The sequence below is a fragment of the Paroedura picta genome, chromosome 4, assembly GCF_049243985.1.
Source record: "Paroedura picta isolate Pp20150507F chromosome 4, Ppicta_v3.0, whole genome shotgun sequence".
NCBI lineage: Eukaryota > Metazoa > Chordata > Lepidosauria > Squamata > Gekkonidae > Paroedura > Paroedura picta.
In genome coordinates this window covers 55,145,197-55,170,216 of record NC_135372.1, presented here as the reverse complement: position 1 = coordinate 55,170,216, position 25,020 = coordinate 55,145,197, and the positions used below count along the sequence as shown (strand labels likewise).

The 25,020-nt window shown below is 42.4% G+C and overlaps 1 protein-coding gene across 3 annotated transcripts in view; it reads left to right on the top strand.

Annotated features, from left to right (window-relative positions):
* The first annotated feature begins 11,099 nt into the window (after window positions 1-11,099).
* Window positions 11,100-25,020, top strand: part of LOC143836790 (uncharacterized) — a 44,964-nt gene continuing 31,043 nt past the window's right edge. For 2 of the 3 annotated variants that reach the window (XM_077336311.1, XM_077336309.1), the window contains exons 1-2: window positions 11,100-11,166; window positions 23,668-23,863. In XM_077336311.1, the coding sequence (XP_077192426.1) occupies window positions 23,668-23,863 (196 nt within the window). In that variant the 5' untranslated portion in view covers window positions 11,100-11,166. Of the gene's footprint in view, window positions 11,167-23,644; window positions 23,864-25,020 lie in introns of all 3 variants that reach the window. The other variant, XM_077336310.1, reaches the window with a different exon arrangement.

The window sequence follows — 25,020 nt, the reverse complement described above, 5'->3', positions numbered from 1 at the left end:
AAGTATTTCAAAATTGCACCTTTCCAGATAGTTAGCTTTGTGCAAAAATGTCCACTCATTGTTAATTTGGCAGCATAATATTTAGAAGACATCCCTCAAACAAATGCCTCTATTTTCAGAACATTTCATCTTCTCAGTAGCCAAACCACCAAAACTGAAAATTGCCATTCTTTCGACAAGGAGTGGTACTACTGCCATTTCATATGTCATGTGGAAATTGTTTGTAGACAGTGGCCTTGAGGAGTGCCTATGACATCAGTCACTAACACAACTCACCACTGTTGTTACCTAAATCAGTTACCATGTCAGACCTGTCATGCAAGAGCATTATCTGCAAGGGGAGCACCCAAAATTCAAGTTAAAGAGGAACTTTTTAATTTGTTGTATACATGGCTCCCAGGTCGGCACAATGTGCTTTGTTCTGAATTATTCTGTTTCTGCTTGTAATGTGTTCTCTTTCTTCTTTTGTCTGGATACATATCATCATCATCATTAAACATAATAAAGCTCAAGTTGACAACTCACTTCCAACCTGAATGGCCCTCCCGGAGTGTGTAGCTGCCAACAGAGAGAGCAAGCACTCTGCCAACGAGTGCCAAACAGTTCAAATTACACTCTGCCAATGAAGGCCAATCAGCTTAAATTGCACTCTGTTTATGAGGGCCAATCAGCTAAAATTGCACGCAGACAACTTACTTCCTAGCTGATTGGCCCCCTCAGAAATATTTCTCCAATAAGAGGTGGCCCTCAGCCAGGAATGGCCTGCCCTGTGGCAGCTTCAGAGCATACCCTGCTGTCAGTAAGTTCTCCTGGCCTCTTTCAACTCAGAAGTCATAGGAGGGGGAGTGAGCTGCCTTCTGGGGGGGGGTGGGGGGATGCAGGAGGTCCAGAAACGCCCCCCTCCAGCCCACTGGCATCCATAGCAAACAGGAAAAGCCTCTACCCTGGGAATGTTTATGCATGAGTAAGTAATGATCCCTGCTCTGAGAATGTTTCCTCATATGTAAGTCATGGCCATCAGCCAGGAATGGCCTGCCATGGTAGTTTAGCTTCATTCAGGAGGGAGCTCTAAGCCAAGAAAGGCTGATAAGGGGTCAGGTCTCCAGCTCCATTTTCCTACCAGTTTCAGAACCTTGCTAGGTGGAAGAGGAGCCAGCCTCAGAGCATACCCTGCTGCCAGTATGTTGTCCTGGTCTCTCCTTGCACAGCCTCAAAATGCCTTGTGAAGGGGGGGTCTGTGGGATGCTAAGCAATAGTCCCTTGCTGGCCCTCTGGGACTCAGAGGAAACGCCTGTGCACTGTGAATGTTTACTCATGAGTAAGTCATGTGAGGTTTGCAATATGAGAAGGGAGGAATGTTTTGGGGGTAACTATCACAGGCAATTGTAGCAGGGAATATAATGCTGATGTGGGTGAGACTGGGAAGATGTAGACTTTCCTTTTCCATATGCATGCCTCCTTGGTCTTGTTTCAATCTTTCAAAGACCACCACAACAAAGCAAATTTGAGGCCAATAGCATAGAAGGTGAGGAAACTGTAGATGGGGCAAAGAAGCACCATGGGGACATGTGGAGAGGGAGATAAATGTTTCCCAATAGCACCTTTCCAGTAGAAGAGTTGGTTTTTATAACTTGCTTTACATTGCCTTTCCTTTCTCTCCCCACTACAGAATACCCCGTGAGGTAGGTGAGGCTGTGAGAGCTCTGAGAGAAACTGCTTTGTGAGAACAGTTTCTATCAGGACTGTGACTAACCCAAGATCACCCAGCATGTGGAGGAGCAGGGAATTAGATTCAGCTTGCCAAAGAAGAAGAATTGGTTCTTATATGCTGCTTTTCCCTATCCGAATGAGTCTCAAAGTGGCTTACATTTGCCTTCCATTTCCTCTCCCCACAACAGACACCCAGTGAGGTGGGTGAGGCTGAGAGAGCCCTGATATTACTGCTTGGTTAGGACAGCTTTATTAGTGTTGTGGCGAGCCTAAGATCACCCAGCTGGTTACATGTGGAGGAGCGCAAAATCAAACCCGGCTAGCCAAGTCCACACTCCTAACCACTACACCAAGTTTCTCTTAACTACTTCTCTTAACCACTATACCGCTACACCAAGCTGTACAAGTTTCCATTGCCTTAAAGAGATGTAGCTAGAGCACAGGCAGAAGAAGCTGTTGCAGGAAGATGGTGTAAGTCTTTTTTTTACTTGTTCATTGACTGTTAGGGGTTTGTTTTCCTTTAAATGCGGACCTTCTGTCCAGTGGCTTCTCAGAGCAATCCAAGGAAGGAGACACTCAGGTATTTCTTACATGGAGAAGTAATTGTGTGTGGTTAATGTTTCCTTTTTGAGAAGGAAGGAATGCTTTTATCTTCTGTGTTCTGTCTCTCTCTAGCTCTCTCTGTGTAGAGGGGAGTGTACTACACAGCCCCTGTCCCCTGCCTGTCTCCATTCCAAGCAGCTCTTTCCTCCAGGGGAACTCATCTGTGCAGTCTGGAAAGGAACTTTCATTCTGGGGCTCTCCAGGTCCCACTTGGAGGCTGGCATTCCTGAACAGTGGCAGGGATGCCAGCCCAGTTGGGACGTGGAGATCCCACTTCTAAGCTTTCTCAAATCCTGAAGAATATTCCAGTGGTTTCTCAATGATAAAAATGTTGAGAAAAGCTGACATACGAGCAGTAATTGATAAACGCTCTGTAAGTTCTTTGCCAACCAATGTTTTCATGTTTGATTGTAACATACAACTGTTTTTGATTTACTTTGATACTGAACTGAATTGAAGAACATACTGACTGAAAGGTTTTCAGTTCTTCAAGAAAACTGTTATCAATTAAATATTTTCATTGGAGGAAGAAACTGGGACACATTTATGAATTATTGGATGTTTATTGTTATTCGCAATTACTGCCACACAGCACTTATCTTTGTTTACCACCTGGAGCCCGGCATCCCTGCACCTCCATGGGAGTTGTCATTGCAAGCAGCTATTTTCCCCCGGGGAACTGATCTCTATAGTCAGCAGAGGACGTCCGATTTCAGGAGATTTCCAGGCCATAACTGGAGGTTGGTGACCCCTGGGTCAGGAATGTTCCTTGAGCTTTGGAGGCGGGGCCAAAACTCCACAGATGGGTAGGAGCTTCTGCCTTGTAGCCAGCCCCCTGGAAGGCCACAGTGCAGGTTTGCATCCTAGTGCCCCTTGTTTCCCTGGGTGCAACAGGATTTGCCTCTAGTACTTCTACAATAATCACTAGCTTCAACCAGTCACTACAATATATATTATTATTGTTGTTGTTGTTGTTGTTAATTCGATTTATATGACCGCTGCTCTCAGAAGCCGGCTCGCAGCGGTTCATAATGTTTCAGTACAAATCAATGCATTAAAACCATTAAAATTCCCCCATTAAAATTCCATAAACAATGACTCATTCACAATGGTGGTGATTAAATTCAACTACATCCATACTGAACTGTCCATTTCACTCTTCATTGATCTTGCAAAGATCTAAAGGACTTTCTATAGTTCTTTAATGGCTAGAGTTCACTTAATGTGACAATTTTGATTTTATGTTGAATCCCAGCTGCCTATGTCAACTTAACCTTGAAAACATTGAATAAGTTTTCTTTCAAGAATCCCAGTGTGCCACTACTGGTCTTTTAATTGCTTGGTAAGCTCCTATGAATCAAGAACTTTGTGGAACACAGTTTAAAAAATAGAGTTTAAATAGCTCATCTTTTTGTCTCTCCTCAGTCTGCTAAATAGACACTGGTGCTTTCACGTACTTTAGTGGATGAATGACTGACAGGCAATATTAATCACTCCATTTCAAAATCCCTCTGATATACATAGTGTTAATTGACTATATAATTCTCACAACAGAATAGGTAGTTACGGATACAAGTTCTTAGTCAGAAAGGTGGCTTGGTAAAGCCTAATTTCGGTCAGTCATGCATGACCAGATTTGGCAATTATTAATTAATCATGTGAATAAATATGGTCATAGGTTGGTGCCTTTAAGATACCCAGCCCTTAAAAAAAAATCATATCCCTATTAAGGCACCATCCCCCTCTTTCTACACCCTTTCTCAAATACACAGTCCCTGCCCTTTTAATTGCTGCATTTTTAAGGATGGACCTAAATTTCCAGAAAGCCAAACTTGGGTGAGCAGAAGGATTTTTTTTTAATGAAATGCTAAAACGTGTTTTCCCTGTGTCATTCCCTTGGAAACAATGAGCTGGTATCACTCAGGCAACTGCAGCACTGGGTGACAACTGATGGGCAGATAATAGGTTTTGCACGCAAGCAGACACACACCCAGGTTTTTCTCATTTTGCAGGGCTGGTGAATTAAGCAAGGTTGCTTCTGAGATTTCCATTTCCAAAGAACCCTGGTGACCTCCCTTCTCAGGAAGGAAGAAACCCAGCCCACTTATAGGATGAGACATGTTATATGTATTCAAAAATGGGAGGTAATTATCTCTGTTACAGGGGCATCTGTGTTGCTCATGCCTGTTAATCCCAAGGAAGAGGGAAATGGGGGATTCTGCAGGTTTGTTGTATATTTTATCACAACTAATATTTACATTTCTTTTTCTTTGGGTACATTCTATCTCTCATCAATTGATTCTTTCATGAGCTCTGGCTGACTTCAGTTTGGAGCCCACCAAGTATGCAACATTACCATTAAGCACCACAATTAAAAGGGCATAAAACAACACTCCAGAACATACTTTATTCATGTAGCTATATTTATGACATATGCATGCAGTGCAGGCTCAATAAAATCATTGCATTTAATAGCTCCTTAACATTAGAGCTGATTTGTTGCATGCCATAGTTTTAATGACCTGTAACTAGGGTTGCCAACTCTAGGTTGGGAAAAATTTGGAAATTTTGGGAGTGGAGCCCGGGGAGGGACATAATACCATAAAATCAATCCTCCAAAGCAGCCGTTTCCTCCAGGGAAACTGATCTTGGCTGTCTGAAGATTACCTGTAATAGCTGTAGATCTCTAGGAGCCACCTGGAAGTTGGCAACCCTTTCTACAACAGCCTTTTATTTATTAAAATATTGACAATGATAAAATAACAATTCTAACAAGCTATACGTGATGTTACTGGGGGCATGACAAATTAAACAAGGTGCCCTCCAGCAGTGCAATTTGTCAAACTTGAACAAGCCGAGTTCAAACAAAGCAGCCATATTTTATTATAGCTATAAACTAAGGCTCGCCAACTGCATTACTCTTGAAGGCAGCTCTGGATCTTCTTGCCAACATGGCCTTTTTTGATTGGCTCCATAGTCTTCCTTGATGTCCCTTTCTATAGCTTTTATGATGCTTCTGTTGAGTTGCTTCCTTGTTTGTTTCTCTGTCCTCTACATCATGGCTTGCTCCATCATTCTGCTCTGAGAGCCAGTTTGGTGTAGTAGTTAAGCGTGGTGGATACTAATCTGGAGAACTGGGTTTGATGTCACACTCCTCCACGTTAACTCCAATTACCTTAGTCCAATCACAGTTCTCTCAAAGCTCTCTCAACTCCACCTAACTTACAGGGTGTCTATTGTGGGGAGAAGAAGGGAAGGTGATTGTAAGCCGCTTTGACATTTCTTTGGGTAGTAAAAAAGTATGGTATAAAAACCAACTCTTCTTTTTCTGAAGAAGAGTAGGTTTTTATACCCAGCTTTCCTCTACTCTAAGGAGTCTCAGTTTACAATCACTTTTCTTCTTCCCACAACAGACACCCTGTGTGGTATTTGTGGTTGAGAGGTCCTAGGACTAGGTAATTGTGACTGGCCCAAGGTCACCCAACAGGCTTCGTGTGGAGGAGTGTGGATTCAAACCTGAGGCCATTCCGCACTCGTTCAAAATTGCACAATGGTTGCAAATTGAAATCGCTACTAATTTGCTGTTATTCACAACGTCGTTGACAATCTGCCACACTCTTGAAACCAATCCGCGAAAAGTGCTTCGTTGTAGCGCTTTCAGGGAAATCCCAAAAAGTGGATTCACCCTCTGGAAAGCGCTACACTCTTGCAACCAATCTGCAACACTAGCGGGAAAGTTCTGTGCGTTACCATTGTTGAGGGTTCTGCAAAGTCCCTCCCCCTGGCTCTCTCCTCTAATCTTCCGGCGAAGCGATTGCCATTTTTTTTTCTCGGAGCGAGCGGAGATCAGCGCACCGGCGAGCCTTCATTTACCCAAAGAGACTTCCCCGGCTGCAGTCCCTCCCCAGAGCTGTTTTAAGTCCCCAAGCACCAAGCACCACACAGCCCCCTTTGCTGGTTTGTTTTCCTTTTATTTTTCACTCTATTTTCGACCGAAAATCGCACCCATGCGGGGGGGTGTGCGAATCAATGCAGATTCGTTGCAACGTGTGTGTTTTTTTAAATTATTAAACCTTCCTTAAAGGGAAAGGGGCTTTTCGGGAGCATGATAACGGCCGCCCATTGGCTGCTCGTTTGATTGACGGCCAGGGGCGGGACAAAGCTTGGCAATATTGCTTCCTGGCTAGTGATTTTTGCCGAAACCGGAAACCTGTGGGAAACGATAGAAACGCAACTGGATTCCACTACAAAGGCAGGTATGCATAACGATGAATTCCACTATTTAAAAATGGCGTTTTTTGTTCTGAAACCAATTTGCTATATAGATCCTGGTGCGGAATGGCCCTGGGTCTCCAGATTAGAGGCTGTCATTCTTAACTGCTACTCCACACTGGATCTCTGGCCAGTTATATCTGTTTGTTCTCTTCACCTATCTTGGTTAGACTCTCCGGGCTATGTTGGTGTCTTGTTTGCTTCTATATCAGTATTACTGGGTAATCATTTGGCACAAAGATGTATTTAACACAGATGTTGACAAATAAAGTAGCACTGAGTTACTAAGACTCAGTCACAAGACTGCAATTTGAAAGTCATCTCAAAGAGTCGGGGAATAAATGCTGAGGAAGGAGCACACAGTGTTGGGGAATGAAGCTCTACTATTGATAATAGCAGGGTAGTCATGAGAGGACAATGGAAAACAGGAAGTGATCAAATTGACAGTCCCCAATGTTTGCTTCATGAAGGATCACCAAGGGATGCTTCCTTTGTGCTGTAATTGAAATGATGCAATTTAGGGGCACAGAGCCCTTTTATAAATGCTGGAATGATAAACAAGTTTTTGCACCCCCCCCCCAAAAAAAAAAACATCGCAGACTTCTAGGAGCTTATACTAGGCATGAAATTGGGTTGTTTTTCTATCAAGAAGAAAAGCAACATAAAAATGACGGAATTTGCCAAGTTGAATTTTTCTCTTTGTAAAACTATGTTGCCATGTTATTAAATATATATGCAGACTTATGCTGAATAACACTTAATAACAGGGAGTGCTGAAAATATGGCATCTCAGCCAGTGTGGACTATTAATTTAAGGAGCAGAAATTAATTTAATTTCTCTTCTGTAGCCCAGAGCTATGCAGGTTTATTTTGAATCAAGTCCAGTGGAGCTTATTTCTAAGCTAATGGTTTTTGGATTGTAGGCTTCAGTTGCAACCCTTTCCTGGGAGTAAATTCCATTATTATTATTATTATTATTATTATTATTATTATTATTATTATTTACCCGCCTCCCCCCAAAGGCTTGAGGCGGGTTACAATTTGGATAAAAAACTCAATATATCCCCTTAAAAACTGATAAAAATCCTATAAAACCAAGAATTGCGGCAAAAACTCATCCTGAGACTAAAACCCTAATGGTCACCATCTAAAGGGGGGAGGTGGAGAGGGGGCTGTTAGAATTCGCTACCATTCTATGGGGGAGGGGCCCTGATCTTCCTTGCTGCCCGGCCTCAGCCATTGACCTGGCAGAACAGCTCTGTTTTGCAGAGCTCCATTTAATACGTAATTCATAAGTAATTTAATTTTGAGTACACCTGACTAGTATGGTGCCATTCTTTTAACAGAATGAAGTCCAGTGGCACCTTTAAGACCAACAAAGTTTTATTCAAAGTATAAGCTTTCGAGTGCAAACTTATATATCTTGAATCAAACTTTGTTTGTCTTCAGGTAATGCTGAATTCATCCTTTGTTCTGCTGCATCAGAAAAAAAAAAGGCCACCCACCTGAATCTATTATTTTAACAGAATATTGTAATAACTAGGTTTGTTGTACTTCAAGTGATCACATGTTGTTATACGATTTCCTTAGACACATGCATGCTACTATTTTGATGTGGAACAGCTAAATCTGAATCCAGTAACAACGAGACTTTGAGGGTATAAACTTTGCCAAGTCAAAGCTCTCTTTGTCATGTATGGACTACCCTAAGAAACTTACTTGATGCAGAGATCCATGAAGGACCTAGAGGTTCAGCTTCTAAGATGTGTGCTTATGTGGTGTCCTGCAGCAACTTTGTAAAGCATATATCCATAAGCAAGTATTACAACACAGAGGATATCACTCATGTGTCTCTGGAGAAGGATTTGATCACTCTGGCTACTAGCTACTATGATATTATCGGACGTCAGCAGCAGTTCTTTTCTGTGGGTGCCAGTAAGCCATCCCTTCCAGGTATGATGCATCTGTGGAACTTACAAAAGCACAGCGAGAAGGAAACACTTATATATTGATGAGTATCATATCGCAATAAACAGAATTAACGCAGCGCGTCTCAGAAATGGGGATTCATGCTGCCTTTATAGTTCAATGTTGTTTGAGAAAAAGAATGACTATGCCAGTTTTTAAAATACTTCTAGGAGCAAAATCTTGCCAAGAAAGACAGTTCACCTGATACTCCTACCTTTCAACTAGTTTCCTTGGGAGAGCTGTGGGGAATCAGAGAGAATATCTCATTTGCAATGGAAATTCAGATAGTAACACCAACATGATTGTATAAAACCATAGGCATTGATCCAGCTCCTGACTCATAAATAGCAGCAGCAGAAGTTGTACACAGATAGCTGAGGCCATGTAAAAGAGGATGCAGTGAATTAGTTGTTTAGAAGGAAAAGATATTGTGATGACTAACTTGAGCTCCCAACTCTGTTGTCCAAACAGGTGATCAACACTATTGTTAGTTCTTTCCCTGAGATATGCACAAGCTATTTTAACTGCCAGATTGGGGATTCAGGGTATATCGCACGAATGGCCAAACTGTAGCTTTCCAGATGTCCTTGGACTACAGTTACCATGAGCCCCTGTCTACTGGTAATTGTGGTCCATGAACATCTGGAGAGCTACAGTTTGACCACCCATGCTATATAGCATCCACCCACTCCCTGCATCATATGTGTGCATCATTCCACATCTATGGGATACAAATATATTTTACATGTGTTTCTAAATATTTAATCCATGATATTTCATTATTTTATCAATGAGTTCTGTTTAGTGCTGGGTAACAAATGTAGAAAAAAATAATCATTATGGTTGTGGTTTAAGTACTAACATATAATTTATTCTTTTTTTAAAACCTTCATAATAAGGGGCACACCCTGACTGAGGAAACAAGTTCTGCATACACCCTTCAAGGGCACCAAAGCTGGCACCAGTACTATGGAAAGGGTCAGTTAACACACTACATTTAACCTTGTGGCTCAACTGTGCAGCATTTACCAAAGGGATCACATGTGGCTAAGAGAGTATTTTCTTATAATGACTAAATTATTTTGGCTATATTCTGTGCAAGAAGCTGAGAGCCCAAAATATGTATTGGCTGAAACATCTGTGGCCTGGTTTCTAGATATTCTCTTTTACGTTGAAATTTAAAAGCCACTGTAGGGGACCTACAGAGGCTATGACGCATGTGGCGGTAAGGTTTTCTTGTATAAAAATCACCCCAGAGTTACTATTTGTGATGGGAGAGGGATAGTACAGTACAAACATTAGTTTTAGGCCAATCACAGTTCTCTCAGAGCTCTCTCAGTCCCACCTACCTCACAAGGTGTCTGTTCTGGGGAGAGGAAGGGAAGGCAATTGTAAGCCGCGTTGAGATTCCTTTGGGTAGTAAAAAAGTGGGAGATAAGAAACATCTTTTCTTTTTCTGAAAAAGAGTAGGTTTTTCTACCCAGCTTTTCTCTACCCTAAGGAGTCTCAGCTTACAATCACTTTTGTCTTCTTCTTCCCACAACAGATACTCTGTGTGGTATCTGTGCTGGGGTTGAGAGGTCCTAGGTAATTGTGACTGGCCCAAGGTCACCCAACAGGCTTCGTGTGGAGGAGTGTGGAATCAAACATGGGTCTCCATATTAGAGGCTGCCATTCTTAACTGCTACTCCACACTGGATTTCTGGCCAGTTATATTTTCCATGATTGTCTTTGGAGTACTATTTGATACAATTTGCATCATTTGTATAAGAGTAATACAAATATTGCTCTCGAGGAGCCTTGGTTTAAGGGTCTGCTGAAAAAGTTCTTCAGTCTTACCACTGAAAGTGAAGAGGCCAATCCATGACCCTCCAAAAGGCTTAAGCAGCTGGACAATTCCAACATACTGAAGATTTTCATTTGGAACCATCCAGTGGACAAATGAGAAATTAATTTTGTTGCTCAGCACAGGATCATGCCTTTCTAGGAATCACTGGAAATTCTGTGGTATAATTGTGGTCCCCCCCCCCCCAGAAACTACATCATTTTGTCAGCCCAGCAGCCATTTTTTGGGAGTGATATTGGAAAATGAGATATACTGAACACCTCATGAATGCTTGAACAACACTTTGTTTTTTGACAAAGGAATATTCAGTTTACTTAAACAGTACACAAAAATGCTTTGAATCACATAGACATCCCCTCCAAAGAGAGCATATTAAAAAAAAGAAATTAAAGCAATGCCATGGGTCCTAGGTTGTCCCATTTACTGTAAGACTTTGAAAGCTGGTAATCAGGTATGTGAAGCTAAAAATTGATGTGAGAATTTTTTTTTAAAATCCTTCAGCTAGTAGCTTTGCAAATCTCAACAGAAAGGTGGCTTAAAGGTCAGGGATGACTACTGCCAGAGATCATTTCAACAGACCTGCTCTTAATTTCTGGAGATGGAGATGCACGTGTTGCTGATTGGCTGCTTTCCATCTCCACCTTGTGACCGTTTCATCCTCCTGCATTCTTATTTGACTCAGTTCCCATTCAGTTCTACACTACGAGGCAGTAGTACACAGGGTACAGAGGTACCAAGGCTGACTGAACCAGGGACCAGGCATTAAGGTAGGTTGCTGGGACTCTGCAAAGGAACAATTCATCTGTATCATCCTTTTTCATAGATGGTGGATGGCACTTGGTGGCTTGTCTAACAGTGCTATCCTAAACAGGGTTCAATGCTTCTATTGAAGTTAGTGGGCTTATAAGGGTGTCACTTCATTTAGGATTGCATTGTGCATCATTTAAGGCTAAATTATAGTAATCCACAGCTTTGATATCTACCCTAGTATATGACATTAAGCAGCAGTTGCTTCTCTGTATCTCAAGATGCAGGAGACTAGAAGCCGTAGTATCCATTTTCATCATGGAAGCAAACGTTTAGATTTAATTTCGGATCAATATTTATTTGTGTGTAAATGTCTAAGTTTTCTTACATCACACCCTTCAACCAGCTAGTGAACGGCTACTCTGTATGACTGAACCTACAACCCGTGGGACTCTATGGAAGTTCTCATATCTCTGTTTCTCTGGAAGAAGTAAGAGAAAGTCCTGAATACAAATATTATGCTAGACCCAGAAATTCCTGTTGACAGATATGTGATGATTGAGTATGCTAACATCAAAGTGAACAGGGCAAACTTTAGAACCCTGAAACTCACCTGGTTGTCCATTCCAAGATCAGGGAGAGAGGTGAGTAAAATAGTAGGGCACTAGATGAACAGCATTATTTCAAGATATTTTAAGCTTCTTTGCTTCTGCGTTCCTTCCTTTTCCTGGACACTCTGAGGACTTATTCCTGCTAGTGCTGACACCTATGTTCATAGGAGTTTATGGAATGTACTTTCTCGGTATCACCTCAACCCCATGCTGGTTATTCTGGAAGGCTGGTTCTCTGTACGGATGGATGCAGAGAAATTGAATCAAAATATGAAATACGCCCCATCTAATCTTCAATGACAAACCAGATTTCTAAAAAAAATTCTGTGGCACCACACTGTCTGCTTTTCACAGTCATTTTTTAAAAGACTGTAATTCTTTTTCTAGAAAAGAGAAAAAGCTCACTCCCGCCCCCTTGTGCCTGTTGCGCAAGGGAGAATGCCTCTAATATTGTAAGTGCGCTCTTCTCTCTGCAGTTAGGATCATCGGGTGAGGAATGCAGTCCCTGAAACTAGCCTTCATGGGAGTGGCGGGCTAGAAACTTCGATAAATAGATAAATAGATAAATAGATAAATAGATAAATAGATAAATAGATAAATAGATAAATAGATAAATAGATAAATAGATAAATAGATAAATAGATAAATAGATAATAGCAGCATCCCAACTGGCCAGGAAAGAAAAAGAGTTACAGGCAGTAATGTGTTTTTCACTGAGACATGAAAAAATAACAGACTAAAGAATCCAAACTGGTCCAATAGCTGCAACAAAGAAAATAAATACAACTGAATTTAGTAGCCAAAACAAGTAATTGTGCACATCAGTATTTTGGGGGGGGGGTAACCTGATGATAGACGGGTCATTGGACTTAGTCTCCACATCAGCGAGAGGTTGGGGACATCTTCTTCAGTCTGTACAAAGGTTTCCATGTCTGTCTGGGGAAAGATGGCTAGGTGGAGACCAGGGGGCACTTAGGGGGTGGATATCAGCTCTGTCTAGGAATTGCTGGAAACTCTGTGGTAAAACTGTGGTTTCCCCCCAGAAGTGACATCATGCTGTCAGTGGAGTGATGGTGGGAAATGAAAGAAGAAACAGGGGATCCTGTTTCTGGCAGGCAGCCCTAGCCTTAGGGAAGGCTGACATCAGAAACATGTGATGCAAGAAGGGGGAAAGGCTTTAGATTGGAGAAGCAAAAACTGAAAGTCTCTGCAATATTTTTGCATTTGTCAAAACTTGTGTGCATGGCTCAGTGTTGTGCTTGTGCTGTAGGCATACTGCGTGTTCCTTTGAGCACTCAGAGTACAATGTGCTCTGCCTAGAGGGGCAATGCAATGCTTCTCCCAGACAGCACGTACATACATTGCTGCAGTGTTTGTTATGTGGAATGCAGTTGTGCAAGAGGGATGGTGGCACCCAACCTGATACAATGAGCCATGAGTAACACCACATGCACAGCCATCATGGGCTTGCCAACACACCTGGAGAAAAATGTCCTGTCCTTTTAATAGAAGTTTAATGGGTAAAAATGGGCAACTGAAGCTTTTCATGGCACACAGGTAAATTACCAGGTAAATAACATAATGTAAATCATCAGATAAACAGCATAAGTGGATAAAAAGTGGATAATTACCAGGAGGTAAATCACTGGGAGCCAAATGACGAAGTAAATAACGACTGTTTCCACGCAAGGAATTTTCCCCTGGACAGCCTCTGGTTGCTGGCAGGTTTTAGAGTCCCCTCCACATGATCCCGCCTGCATCCCAAGGCTATCCAGTGGCTGGCTCGAGTTTTGCCCAGGTTTGCCTCAGGATTTGAGAAATGGCAAAAAGTGGATTTGCCACTTTAAATCTTGCATCCCATCAGTGAGCAACCAGAGGCAAGCCCCTATGGAGGGGGAAAGGTGCAATAGTCTCTGCAGCATAGTCACACCCTTGCACCCGCCCTAGCCCTCTCCATTTCCTTCTCAATTTTTTTAATGGTGCAGTCCATGTTGCAGCACGACCAAAAAGCTACATTGTCAAAGGTGAAATAAAATTTTCTGCAAAATGTCCAATGTCTTTTTGGGGTCAGGCTGGCAAAACGAGCCCCATTTCTGTTTTCTGGAAGTGGGGAATGAGCTGGGAAAGGGGAGGGAGAGATGACTGAGCAACCTTCTCCTTATCATACGGGGGTCTGAGCACTTTGTTTTAAAATCAATCATTTACACAAAATGACTTTTTGGGCCCCAGGGACCATGTTCAATGTCTCAGAAATTCACCAGATATAAAGTCCAAAAGAACACAAATCCCCCCCCCCAAAAAAGGGGGGGAGCCATGCTGTATCATTCTGGCATTTTTCTATAGCAACGCAGCAGTGTTCATCTTTATTAAAAATGCATCTGTGTTGTGGCTTTACCACATAGCAACACAGAAGTGCCTTAAAAAATAATTTTGGGGCTTGTGGAGGAAGAAAGTTTCAGTCCACAAGAGAACTGCTGTGACAAGCCAAGGAGTGGGGGAAGAAGTTTGGCTTTTCCCCACTTGCAGCCTGGTTGGGAAGCGAAAAGCCGTGATGGGAAAGAGGGACAATGCAGGAGGAGTCTCCTATGAGGAAGGCTGCAAATGCAAGGTTTACCATCCCGTGTTTGCAAGTAGGAAGCCATGCACAGCCTCCATGCCAACATGTTGCTATTAAAGATTTTTCTATATGGTAATTTTTAATGGGGAGGAAAACAGTAGTAGCTGTGTTTTTCCCTTTGTTGTACAGCTCCAGTGCTGAAGCACCCATCCAGCATTTTAAAAAGTGCTAAATGAGCCAATCCACTCCCAACACCAGCAGAAATTAGGCAGGATAAGCATTTCCTGGAACTCCTTCCATGCCAGGAAAATATTCCGCTGCAGAACAGCTGCATCTTAATGTTCAGAAGGACCCATTAAAAAGGGAGCAATGTTCCCCACCAGCATTCCTCTGCAGCCATGTACCACCATTAAAAAAACATAACTATAACTTTTCAAGGGCTATATGTTTTCATCCGGATGGCTGCATATAGCCTTTCCACTCTAGGAACAGAAGTGGAAAACTGAAGACAGGTCACATCTTTTTATTTGTTTTGTGTGTGGGGGGGGGGGTAGGGGGGTGTTACTTCGGCACATGACTACCACTGACTACCTTGAACAAGTTCTTTTCCACCAGGTTTTTCAAGCTACTTTGAATGCTACAAATTCCTTCTTTAAATTAGGATATCAAGAACTCTCAGAGACATACATAATTTTAGCAATTAAGCATTCTGCTCGAACAATTACCATGTTCCCCAGAGGCAGAAAGAGTGACTTCATTAAAACCGGTTTTGCTGGCTGCCTGCAGAAACTGTCAGTGTGCACCCAGCATGGATTGGCTCTCATCTCTGTGACGTCATGGGACTACTTCTTTCTGTTTTTAACACAAAACAAGGAGGTGAATGTACAGTGCAGTAAGCATGCTAGATACTTGAAAAAAGAAAAGGGCAGACAGGGCGAGGCAGGGGTAGGCAAACTGTGCCCCTCCAGATGTCCATGGACTACAATTCCCATGAGCCCCTGCCAGCAAATGCTACTTACCCTTGGGAAAGGAGAGGGACAAGCCTGAGAACTGAATCTGTGTAGAGATCACTGTTATTTACACCTGATGTCATGATGCTAAGACGGGGGGGGGGGAGCAGAGCTTACTGCTCAAGAGATAGAATCCATGTGTTTACCACCGTCTGTTTTTAAGGTACATTTGGACTAAACTATAATTAGAAATGGAATTATAGGAATGTGTTAACAAGATGAACTAAAATCAGCTCTGAGTTCTCATGCACAATATGTTAGTGTTTCAAAGGATTGTACAGCAAGCCTTTCATTTGTGCAGGCTTTCTCAACCTTGGGGTTTCTTGAGGGCCCGGGAAGGGCTTCCTGAATGGGAGGGAGTTAATTAATTTTTAAAATATATGTTTATAATTTATTAAATATTTATGGGGTGATATGACCTTATATGGTTATGTCAACTTGCCCCCCCCTCCTAAAATGGTCAGTGATGGGTCTGGGGGGGGAAGGGGCTGGATTGAAAAGGTTGAAAATGGAATCGCCCATTCCTTTGATGTTTTGCCACCAGGACAGCTCATGAGATTGCTGACAGCTGGCAAAACTCTCTTAGAAATATCATCCAAAAGTCTCTTCCAGCGTTGAAGGATGCAACTTCCTGAAACAGTGTAAATTCAGTGGTGGTAGATGTAGGGTTGCCAGCTTCCAGGTGGGACCTGAAGATCTCTTGGGATTACAAGTATTCTACATACAACAGAGATCAGTTCCCTTTGGGAAAATGACTACTTTGGAGAGGAGACTCTATGCCTTTATATACCACTATAGAAGAGGTTCCTCTCCTCCCTTAACGCTACCCTCCCCATACTCCACCCCTAAAATCTCTAGGAATTTCCCAACCCCCAGTGAGTAATTCTCATGTGCACTTGATAGCATCCATGTTCCTCCCTCAAGTCTCTTTCCCCACTAGGCTATTGGGAAACAATTTAGGAAGCTTGCTGTTTAAATCACACAGGCAAAGGAACAACAGTAGAAGGGAGGATAAACTTCTCTCTCATCTCTTCTGCAGTTCCTTGCCAGTCATTTGCTCGAACACTTTCAATATTAATATTTCCTTTTTGCAGTTTAATTTCGCAGTGTTAATTTCCTGATTTCCTCAAGGTGTTTTCCCTCTCTTTTTTCTAAGCAATATCTGATTATTTGGTAATTACCGTCAGGCTTATACCATCATTTGTGTCCCCAAAAATGGTTCTTCCAAGTAGTCCTTTCTGGAAAATGGCTTTAGGTAAAGTTAATACCTGGGAACTAATTCCTTTAATGGTTAATTTGCTAAATATTTCAAGGTTTTCCTCTCACTCTTTCTCCCCTGTAATGTAACTCTAATGTCTGTTTTCCCCATGGTGGTTAAAAACTCTAGGGGCAGTTCCGCACAATGAAAAAATAGCGTTGCACCAACGCAGTGATGTAACGCTAAAAAATAACGTACCTCCAGCCATTCCTTACCTTTTGGCTCTCTCGCTTTCCTCTGTCACCTTCTCATGCTTCTTAGCACTCTGCATGCCTGCTTGAAATGGCAGAAAAGAGCAACATGTTTACATGGGACTCTCCTCTGCCTGTCTATCAAGCCAGGCAGACAATCACCTTTCTCCATGTTTTAAAGGGCCTGTAATGGCAGCTAATTTTTTTTTTAAGTAAAACTTCTCAGTTGAGACACCTATTCATATAATCATAGGTGCATAGTGCTTTTTTTAATGCCACCCCTTTTCGAATCATGAGCCTTGAAACTTTTAAAAATGAATCTCGTTCCCGATTTTTTTTTGGAGGGAGACATTAAAGAGGCATATTTTAAATATGAGACATGTTTAAATAGAGAGGCATGTTTTAAATGAGGGGGATTTTTTTTTTGCTTTGCCTGCATGAATGAACACCTATTTGTTGCTCCAAGCAGTTTGCTTTTAAAAAAATACCCGTCCTTGGGAGAAGGGAGAGGGAGGCAGGTGTGAGGGCGGGCATTGGAGGCGGGGATAGCACTACTTCGGCTCCACACATTTTCTTGGCATGTGGCTTGCTGGTTGCTCTCCTCTGGCTAGCGCTACATAGTTTGGGGAATCTACTTTATGAAATCCCTGAGGTAGCGCTTTAAAATGGAGGATGTAGCTATCAGTTTGCTGCTTGGACACTGGATGTTGGTGACATCATGTAAAATGCCAAATATATGGTGTCTACATAAAGTAAGCGTTTCACTTTATTTCTTGGGTGTGGAATGGCCTTAAGAAACAATGTCCTTTAGCATACAAACTACAAATGCAAATTTCCTTCAGTGTATTGCATGAGTGACAATTTTCTGTATAGAGTTCTTTGACACTGTTAATGCATTGGCATCCATAGCAGCATTAAAGTATCCATACAGCAGTTTTCCATGTACTTTCCTTGAATCAGCCTCCAAAAGGCACCATTTCTCCCCATGACACCTGATAGCTATAAAAAACCCTCTAATAGCTATATGGATTTAGTGCTATATAACCTTTTTGATGCTGTTGAGCAGACAAAATTGTGGTGGTGGGGGGGGGGGGCTGCAACAAGGCAAATGGCACTGACGTGGACAAGACCTCCAGAAACTCATGTTCTCATTCACACAGCATACAAAGGCACTTTGACTGTTAATTTCTGCAAAATATGATCTGATATTGAACCATGCTTTAGAAAGATTGCTGTAACAACGCAGGAGAAAACCTTATGGATGGATGATTAGGGGTTGATATTGCATGGATACCCCAAAAAAATTATGTGTGGAAGCATAGATTCAAATGGGCAGCCATGTTGGTCTGAGTCTAGCAGCACCTTTAAGACCAACAAAGCAAAGGAAACCCCCCAGAGTATTAGAATATTTTTACAATTTATACATCCAGCAATATGATGAACTCTGTCTATGTTCCATAGATTTAAATATGCAAGGGTTATTTTTTTAAATTAGGCTTTTCCTGAAGCATGGCTTTTAGAGGATGCATTAACATTTAATATTTTAACAGAATTGCAAGTTTTTGATAACAGTGGAGAAAAAGGCACACAGATGCTGTAGTTATTTAGCTCCCAAAAGTCTTGTAGGGTCTTTTCAATGTGGCAAGTGCATGGCCCCTGCTTTCCAGAGCAGCTCCACCTGCATCTTAAATATGGAATAGGAGAAAGAAAAAAGAGAGAGAAATTCTTGGCCTCTTTAAAAAAAGGAATCTTGGACTAGGCTTTTCCTCCTCCCTCTGGAGTTGAATCAATCGATACCCCATAAGACAACAAGAGTCAGAGGTTGTGAAATGCCAATTAGAGTTGGGTAGGGCATGAATTACATCATTTATCCGAGGGAGCAAAACTACCTGTACCTGAAAACCAGCTTATTAGCATTTCAAATGGAAATTCCTGAAGGAGTTTTCCTGGTTACCTAAGTCAAAATTCACATATGCCAACTAAAAAAAAAAATTCAGCTTCTTTCCCACTGTTGGTGAGATTGTTTTTGTAAATATCTCTGAAAGACAACTTTAATTCTCTGAATTTACAGTTTTCATTTGGAAAAAGGACAGAGATATGCCTTTCTCCTTATAGCTCTGAATTGAAAGGTGATAGGGAGGTAATCTTTTTTTTAAAAAGCTAGGAATTCAGAGAACTTGTAACACACACAGAGTTATAACATATCAGTGCAGTGATATCCAGCTACCTGTAAGAAGCCCTCCCCCTGGTGGCTGTGGGACAAAATGGCTGCTGTGAGGAAAACATTTGCCATGTAGGTGACACCAGATTTGAGCTTTCCTCATCCTCACAGTAGACATTTTGGCTTTGCTGTGATCTAAAACTATTAAGCAAAGGTGTTTGAGAAAAGATTGGTAGGGCTGCCAGACTTTGGGGGCGGAACCTGAGACGGCAGAGTTTGGGGAGGGAAGGGTCTTCAATGAGGGAGAATACCCCAGAGTCCGGCTTCCATTGTGGTCATTTTCTCCAGGTAAACTGACCTTTGTCACTTGAAGATCAATTGTAATAGAAGATGTCCAGCTACCACCTAGAGGCTGGCAACACTAAGGGGCTTTCCGCACCGGGATCCTTGTAGCAAATTGTTTGCTGAACGAAAAATCGCCATTTAAAATAGTGGAATTCGTCATTATGCATACCTGACTTTGTAGTGGAATCCAGTTGCGTTTCCATCGTTTCCCACAAGCTTCCGGTCTCAGCAAAAATCGCTAGAAAGGAAGCGCTATTGCCGAGCTCGTCCCGCCCCTGGCCGTCAAGCAGCCAATGGGCAGCCGTTAGCATGCTCCCAAACAGCCCCTTTCCCTTTAAGAAAGGTTTTTTAAAAAAAAACACACCCATTGCAACGAATCTGTGTTGATTCGTTGCAACGGAGAGACCCATCCAGCTGGCAGGTGTGTTTGAGCTGTCGTTTCATCGTTGCCACGCTCCCCCCGAGTGAAAAAAAAAATCCCCCCCCCCTCACCGGCCCGATTTTCGGCCGAAAACAGTGTAAAAAATAAAGGGAAAATACATCAGCAAACAGGCTTCTCTGTTGTTTGTGCTTAGTGACTAAACAGCTCTGGGGAGGGACTGAAGCCGGGGAAGCCTCTAAACAGGCTCGCTGGTGGGTTGAACTCCGCTTGCTCGGAGAAAAAAAAATGGCGATCGCTTCGCCGGAAGATCAGAGGAGAGAGCCAGGGGGAGGGACTTTGTAGAAACCACAACAATGGTAACGCACAGAACTTTCCCGCTAGTGTTGCAGATTGGTTGCAGGAGTGTAGCGCTTTCCGGAGGGTGAATCCACTTTTGGGGATTTCCCTGAAAGCGCTACAAGGAAGCACTTTTTGTGGATCGGTTTCAGGTGTGTGGCAGATTGTCAACGACGTTGTGCATAATGGCAAATCAGTAGCGTTTTCAATTGGCAACCATTGTGCGATTTTGAAGGCGTGCGAAAAGCCCCTAAGGATTGGTGGAAAGCCAGGGGAAACCCCAGCAGGTACAGAAATGGACAATGATGCTGTGGAGAAACAGGATTAAAAAGCCTTCCAAGCTACATCTAACTTGGGACAAATGACCTGTATGGAAATATATGTAAATTTAAGCTGGCTGTCTCTTTTTCTTGAGGGCACCTAGTTTTCATGTATAAAGGATAATTAAAGCTCATTATAGGCTCCTATGGTGAAAGAAAAACCTCCTTGACAAAGAAAACGGGCTGTATACTGAGTTATATGCTTCTGTGCTGAACTTTTTTAGTACAAGAAACTACAGTTTGGAAACAATCCGTAGTGTTTCCTGCACATTCCCCTCTCAGAGGGCTCCCTCTAAACGACTCTCTTTGGTTCACGGTTGTTTTCTGGATGCTGATGTTTCCCTGTGAAAAGGCTTTTGAAATTTCATTCCATGTTTCTTAGGCCTGACAGACCAGCTTCTTTTCTGTCACCTTTTCCTTGAGCAGGGGTGGCCAAACTGTGGGTCTCCAGATATCTGTGGACTACAATTCCCATGAGCCCCATGCTGGCATGGGCTCATGGGAATTGTAGTTCATGGACATCTGGAGACCCACAATTTGGCCACCCCTGGCCTAAAGGAACTCTTACATATAGGTACTCTCTGAAGTCACATGACTTTTTGGTAGAGGTTCCTCCCTTTCATGGGTTTGAGAGAAACCCCTAAGTTACAACAATGGAATAATTAGCTTTTCTGAAAATACTGGTGCTGCTATTTTGCTTTTGGTTATATCTAATACCAGTTCTTAGATATTTTTAGATGGATGTGGGAGAGGTAGCAATTTTTTTGAAAGCATGCTCTGGAATTCTACAGAAATCAGCTGGTAAAGCCCCATGCTACATGAGAATCATTTAACGGTAGGGTTGCCAGGTCTGGGTTGGGGAATACCTGGGGATTTGGGGGGGGAGGAGTCAGGAGTGGGTGAAATTTGGAGTGGGGAGGGACTTCAGTGAAGTATAATACTATGGAGTCTACCTTCCAAAGTAGTCATTTTTTTCCAGGGGAAATGATCTCTTTAATCTGGAGATGACCTGTAATTGCAGGGAATTCCCAAGTCTTGCCTGGGGACTGGCATACCTATTTAACAGGAAATTAATTAGCAGCCACACGAAGCTTTTTGAAGGCTCCTCTGATCTTCAAGGCAGCCACATAGGGATGCTAATTAGTTTATAAAACATAAGGGATTATAATGGATTCCATGCAGTTGGCTCTTCATTACATTTCCACACTTCTACCTCTTTGATTATCAAGGACAGTTATATACAAAAAAACCTTTGTAAAAGAAATACTACTTTCATGAATATTTCTTACTGTCTGTAACTTCACCAGTGCCATTATGATTTCTTTTTACAGCTCTTATGGTCTTCCCAAAGAGATTCTTAGAAAACTACATCCAAAATCCTTCCTATGCCAGAATATCAACCTTTCCATAAATCTAGGTTCTCGGACTCCTTCTGTAGTGAATTTCCTTATAATAGAGGAAGAGGCATGCCATCCCTTAGATGCTTTCCTGCTCCTACATCTACTCATAGCTCTGTTTACTTTCATCCTGGGGGTATTATCAAAAATGGGTTCCCTGCTCGAAAGCATCCTGAAAACAGAGATAGCCACCACCACACTCCAGTCTTAAACCGTGTTAACAGTTAAGTGTCCCGACCCAATGAACCCAGAGATCTGATTGAGAGATTAAAGATTTAGAATTAGTTTTTGAGGGAAGTCGCGGTAGATCAATCAATATTAAACTAGAGCGAGTTTGGTGTAGTGGTTAGGAGTGCGGACATCTAATCTGGCATGCCGGGTTCGATTCTGCACTCCCCCACATGCAGTCAGCTGGGTGACCTTGGGCTCACCATGGCACTGATAAAGCTGTTCTGACCGAGCAGTGATATGAGGGCTCTCTCAGCCTCACCCACCCCACAGTGTGTCTGTTGTGGGGAGAGGAAAGGGAAGGCAACTGTAAGCCACTTTGAGACTCCTTCAGGTAGAGAAAAGCGGCATATAAGAACCAATTCTTCTTTTTCTTCTTCTAACTCCATCCACTAATTCATCAAAATTACTTCTGAAAGGAAGAACTTTACACATTTTAACATTTGATCTGAGTATAAAGGAAGCAGGTGATGGTATGCAGAAAACAGGGACTGTTAACTATGTTGGTGTGAACTGAGTATAGGGTTTTTAAAGGTACAGCTATGGGAGGGACATGGAGAAGAGAAGGAAAGTAACTAATTTTAGTGTGGTGATACCTTCCATCCTTCCGAGGTCGGTAAAATGGGTACCCAGTGCTTGCACAGGAGATACCTTTACCTTTAAAGGGGCAGGTGGGGAATGGCATCATGAAACTTGGCATTTTCAATATCCAGTTGCTCCTTCAGGTTTGCTGCTTCTGAGAAGAGATCAAAAAGAGCTGCAGAACTCAGGCTAGGGAACATTTATTTGGGACTTTATATTGGGTTTCTGTCAATCTTCCTGTATCTGAGTGAAAAACCATTCAAGATTAGAAGCTTTTCTTAATTTTTTCCTTCAAATAGAATCATAGAATCATAGAGTTGGAAGGGGCCATACAGGCCATCTAGTCCAACTCCCTGCTCAACACAGGATCAGCATCCTAAAGCAATATTGCTCACACTTCGTACTCTTGAGCTGAGGCTTATACCAGGGTAGTTCCATCCCCTTCTTCATCTCCTTCTAATCCCTCCATTCTATTTGGAATTTTCGTGGTTTGCTTTGCAGGGAGATAAAAGGTCTTCCTTCTTATCTGTTTTAACATTAAACTGTTTATATACTGTATAACACTTTGCCAATACCTTCTGAGTCATGCTTGCGGGGAAAAGTCCTATAAACAATCAACATTTTAAATATGACCCATAGCACAGCCTGCTTGCTTGCTTGCTTATTTAGTTAGTTAGTTATGTGTGTGTGTGTGTGTATGTATATGTGTGTGAGTGTTTGTTTGTTTGTTTATTATATTTATATACTGCCCTCCCCTGAGTATCAGTGACCAAGTTTGGTGTTGGAAGAGCCAGAGTTCAAATCCCTGCTCAACCAGGGAATCACTGGTACTCTTGGAGAAGTCATTCTCTCTGTTTCATATGTGTCAAACAGATATCACAGTGAACTTCTTAAAGGTTCATTTTTACCAGATAGGTTTTGCCGATAATATTATGAATTTCCTGCAATTTTGCTGGGGGTTAGAGTAGATGAACCTGATGGTCCCTTCCAACTCTATGATTCTATGAAAAGATATATACGCACACACTCACACATACTGAAGAATGACAATACAGTAATAATGCATTTATTACCATCTTTTCTTGTTTTTGTCAACAACAGTTCTATTTTCTTCTTCTAGCTTGCCTTGTTCTGTTTCCTCAGATGGAGAAATATCCTTTCTTTGTGGTTCTGTTTTGTGCTGCATTCACGTCCACTGTTCATGGATACCCATATGGTGATGTTTCAATAGCTTGTGACTCCATGTTACCAGACCATGGAAGAGCACCACAGACGTCCTCCCCGCCTTTTGTTATCGCTGTATCTTTTGATAGATATGATCCAGGAAATGAAATACAAGGTAAATTAGATATGAGTATACATTGCATGAATTTACTGAGATCATATGTGGTCAGCTGGTGGACTGGGGAAACATTCAGCTCACCATAGATCTGTGTTTAAGGCAGAAAGATAACCTTGTAACTACCAAAATGACAGATGTCTGAAACAGGTCCTAGTTGTTGTGAAACATACTGACTTCTGTACCATAGACACAGATTTTGTAATGACATTTTATCATCCAAAGGTGTATAGAAATTTAGCTGGGAATACTAAACATGCCCCCAAAACAATTTGAGTAGATTTTTTTTCCACAATTCGCTAACAACAGCTGCTTTCTATCTTTTGTGTTTGCAAAAATACACTTGAAAGTTTGTAGGCAATGCATTCTGAAACAGGATTCAGTGTGGGAAATTCCTAGGGGCTTTCCGCACCGGGATCCATGTAGCAAATTGTTTGCTGAACGAAAAATCGCCATTTAAAATAGTGGAATTCGTCGTTATGCATACCTGCCTTTGTAGTGGAATCCAGTTGCGTTTCTATCGTTTCCCACAGGCTTCCGGTCTCGGCAAAAATCGCTAGCCAGGAAGCGCTATTGCCAAGCTCGTCCTGCCCCTGGCCGTCAAGCAGCCAATGGGCGGCCGTTAGCATGCTCCCAAACAGCCCCTTTCCCTTTAAGAAAGGTTTTTTTTTTAAACACACCAGTTGCAACGAATATGCGTTGATTCGTTGCAACGGAGAGGCCCATCCAGCTAGCAGGTGGTGTTTGAGCTGCCGTTTCATTGTTGCCACGCTCCCCCCGAGTGAAAAAAAAAGTCCCCCCCCTCACGGGCGCGATTTTCGGCCGAAAACAGTGTGAAAAATAAAGGGAAAATAAATCAGCAAACCGGCTTCTGTGTTGCTTGTGCTTAGTGACTGTAAACAGAGGGACTGCAGACGGAGAAGCCTCACTGGCTAAACGGAGGCTCGCCGGTGCGTTGATCTCCGCTCGCTCGGAGAAAAAAAATGGCGATCGCTTCGCCGGAAGATCAGAGGAGAGAGCCAGGGGGAGGGACTTTGTAGAAACCACAACAATGGTAACGCACAGAACTTTCCCGCTATTGTTGCAGATTGGTTGCAGGAGTGTAGCGCTTTCCGGAGGGTGAATCCACTTTTGGGGATTTCCCTGAAAGCGCTACA